This window comes from Mercenaria mercenaria, chromosome 7 (assembly GCF_021730395.1).
Source record: "Mercenaria mercenaria strain notata chromosome 7, MADL_Memer_1, whole genome shotgun sequence".
NCBI classification, from domain to species: Eukaryota; Metazoa; Mollusca; class Bivalvia; order Venerida; family Veneridae; genus Mercenaria; species Mercenaria mercenaria.
Genome location: NC_069367.1, coordinates 77,269,842 through 77,272,798, shown reverse-complemented (window position 1 = coordinate 77,272,798; position 2,957 = coordinate 77,269,842). Strand labels below are relative to the sequence as shown.

General features: G+C 41.3%; 1 protein-coding gene across 1 annotated transcript; it reads left to right on the top strand.

Annotated features, from left to right (window-relative positions):
- Positions 1-1,856: 1,856 nt before the first annotated feature.
- Positions 1,857-2,630, top strand: LOC123555215 (adhesive plaque matrix protein-like). Its single transcript, XM_045345885.2, has one exon. It carries the CDS (start codon positions 1,857-1,859, stop codon positions 2,628-2,630), a length of 774 nt encoding a protein of 257 aa, XP_045201820.2.
- Positions 2,631-2,957: the final 327 nt, after the last annotated feature.

The following is a 2,957-nucleotide window of genomic DNA, read 5'->3' as shown; positions in this document are numbered from 1 at the left end:
ATACAAAACCTTAACGAAAAATTTCTAAGTCGAAAAAGGGGCATAATTTTGTAAAAAAGCAAAATAGAGTTATGGAACCTGTGCAATGTAGATCAGTTCATCACAGTGAATAAGTGTGTGAAGTTTCAATCCATTCCCACAAGTGGTTACTGAGTTACCAGCTTACATACAAAACCTTAACCAAAAATTTCTAAGTCGAAAAAGGGGCATAATTTTGTAAAAAAGCAAAATAGAGTTATGGAACCTGTGCAATGTAAGTCAGTTTGTCACAGTCAATAAGTGTGTGAAGTTTCAATCCATTCCCACAAGTGGTTACTGAGATACCAGCTTACATACAAAACCTTAACCAAAATCGGGACGCGGACGCAGACGCCGACGCCGACGCCGACGCCGACGCATGGGCGAGTGCAATAGCTCACTATTCTATGAATAGTCGAGCTAAAAAACTACAAATGATTCAATGTGAAAGCACCTGAATGATTCAGAGGGCTGGGGTCATGTATAAAATTCAGGCTGCAATTCTTAGAATTGTTCTTTATGTTTATTTTGGTATTAAATCACGATGTGAATCAGAACACTGTAATTATGTGGTCTCTTGTGTAGATGAGTAGAATTTCATTACTGGAGCTCCTGACCAGGCAGTCTCTTTTGTAAGTGGTCATGGTTTTAAAATTTAACATAACAAGTTCTGTAATTTGTAAAAAACAAATTGAATAGGGAGTAAACATTTCTTTCTGTGAAAAAGATTTTTGTAGGTAGAGGGCAAACACACTTCAGGTAGTTCTGCATGTTCCATTTCTATTTGAATTTTGCTCGATCAAAATTTTGCATACAGTGTAGCACCCATTTTTTTAGACTAAATTATAGATACATTTGGCAAATAAAGATATAGTCTGGTATCAGTTTGTCTTGTATCAGTTCTGATTTTTTTTTCAATATTGCTTAAAACAATTTGGACCTCAGCAAATTTTTAAAAAAAATAGGTTTCTATCATGGGAAAATCACAACAGGACTTTTTCTACAATGTAGATTTTAATGAAACTTCTCACAATCTTAAATACACATAATTATGGTCTTTAATATGGTGAAATAAAATGTTCATGTCTGTGGGGATTTTTTTCCCAGATATTTGCCCTTGATTAAGAGATTCCCACTGACTAAGACATTATTTGGAATTTTTGAACAAATATTTTAATATCACTCAATGACAAGACAGTCAATTCACCCCTACTCAGCAACAATAGTGCCAAGTCACAGCCACAACAAGGCCAATTCAACCGCATTCAACAACAGGAGGGCCAATCATCCCCACTCGGCGACAAGAGCATCAATTACCCACATTCAACAACAAGATAGCCATTTCACCATTGCTCCAAGAAAAGAAAGCCATGTCATCTATACTCAATGACAACTGGGCCAATTCACTCACAGTGAACAACAAGAGGGCCAAATCACCCACATTCAAGGCCAAGAGGGCCAGATCACCCCCAATCAGTGACAAGAGCACCAAGCCACCTTCACTCAAATACCAATTCATCTCCACTTAAGGGTATATGTTGAAACAAGCCCTACATCGTATCTATTCAAAATATATTACATTGTCCTTTCCAAATCATTCACAGGTTACAGTTAATTCATGAAACTTGTATCATTTCCTTATACCAAGTTCAGGCTTTATTCTAGTTTTAACAGATGAATCGCATATTGCCATTACTTCCAGTTTATCAAACATGCAGAACTACCTTAATTATAATTTAGGCCCCACTCAACATCAAAGGGCCAAGTCACTGCCACTCAAAAACAACAGGACCAAGTCATTCCACTTAGTGACAAGAAGGCAGTGTTACCCAAACTCAATGACAAGCAAGCCAAGTCTGCTCAACAAAATAACCAGTGCACCAAGTCACCCTCACTCAGCCACAAGAGGGCCAGTCAACCCCATCACAATGACAAAGAGGGCCAAGTCACCCCACTTAATAACCAGAGCACCAAGTCACCCTCACTCAGCCACAAGAGGGCCAATCAAACCCATCACAATGACAAAAAGGGGCAAGTCACCCCACTTAATAACCAGAGCACCAAGTCACCCTCACTCAGCCACAAGAGGGCCAATCAACCCCATCACAATGACAAAGAGGGCCAAGTCACCCCACTTAACAACCAGAGCACCAAGTCACCATCACTCAGCAACAAGAGGGCCAATCAACCCCATCACAATGACAAAGAGGGCCAAGTCACCACACTTAATAACCAGAGCACCACCAAGTCACTATCACTCAGCCACAAGAGGGCCTAATATAACCAGAGCACCAAGTCACCCTAAATCAGACACAAGAGGGCCAATCAAACCCATCACAATGACAAAAAGGGCCAAGTCACCCCACTTAATAACCAGAGCACCAAGTCAACCTCACTCAGCCACAAGAGGGCCAATCAAACCCATCACAATGACAAAAAGGGGCAAGTCACCCCACTTAATAACCAGAGCACCAAGTCAACCTCACTCAGCCACAAGAGGGCCAATCAAACCCATCACAATGACAAAAAGGGGCAAGTCACCCCACTTAATAACCAGAGCACCAAGTCACCCTCAATCAGCCAAAGAGGGCCAATCAACCCCATCACAATGACAAAAAGGGGCAAGTCACCCCACTTAATAACCAGAGCACCAAGTCACCCTCAATCAGCCAAAGAAGGCCAATCAACCCCATCACAATGACAAAAAGGGGCAAGTCACCCCAGTTAATAACCAGAGCACCAAGTCACCCTCAGTGACAAGAGGACCAAGCCTCCACCAACACTCACTAATAAGGAGCCAATTCACCCCACTCAGGAACACAAGCACAAAATCACCCTAACTAAATAAATAGAGGGCCAGTTCACCCTCACTTGTTTACAAAAAGAACAACTCACCCCCACCTAACAAAAATAGCACAAAGTCATCCACAGTCTGATAC

What these genes read in the sequence shown, in the direction of transcription:
- LOC123555215 (XM_045345885.2), top strand. Translation starts at nt 1,857, where the DNA reads ATGACAAGCAAGCCAAGTCTGCTCAACAAAATAACCAGTGCACCAAGT.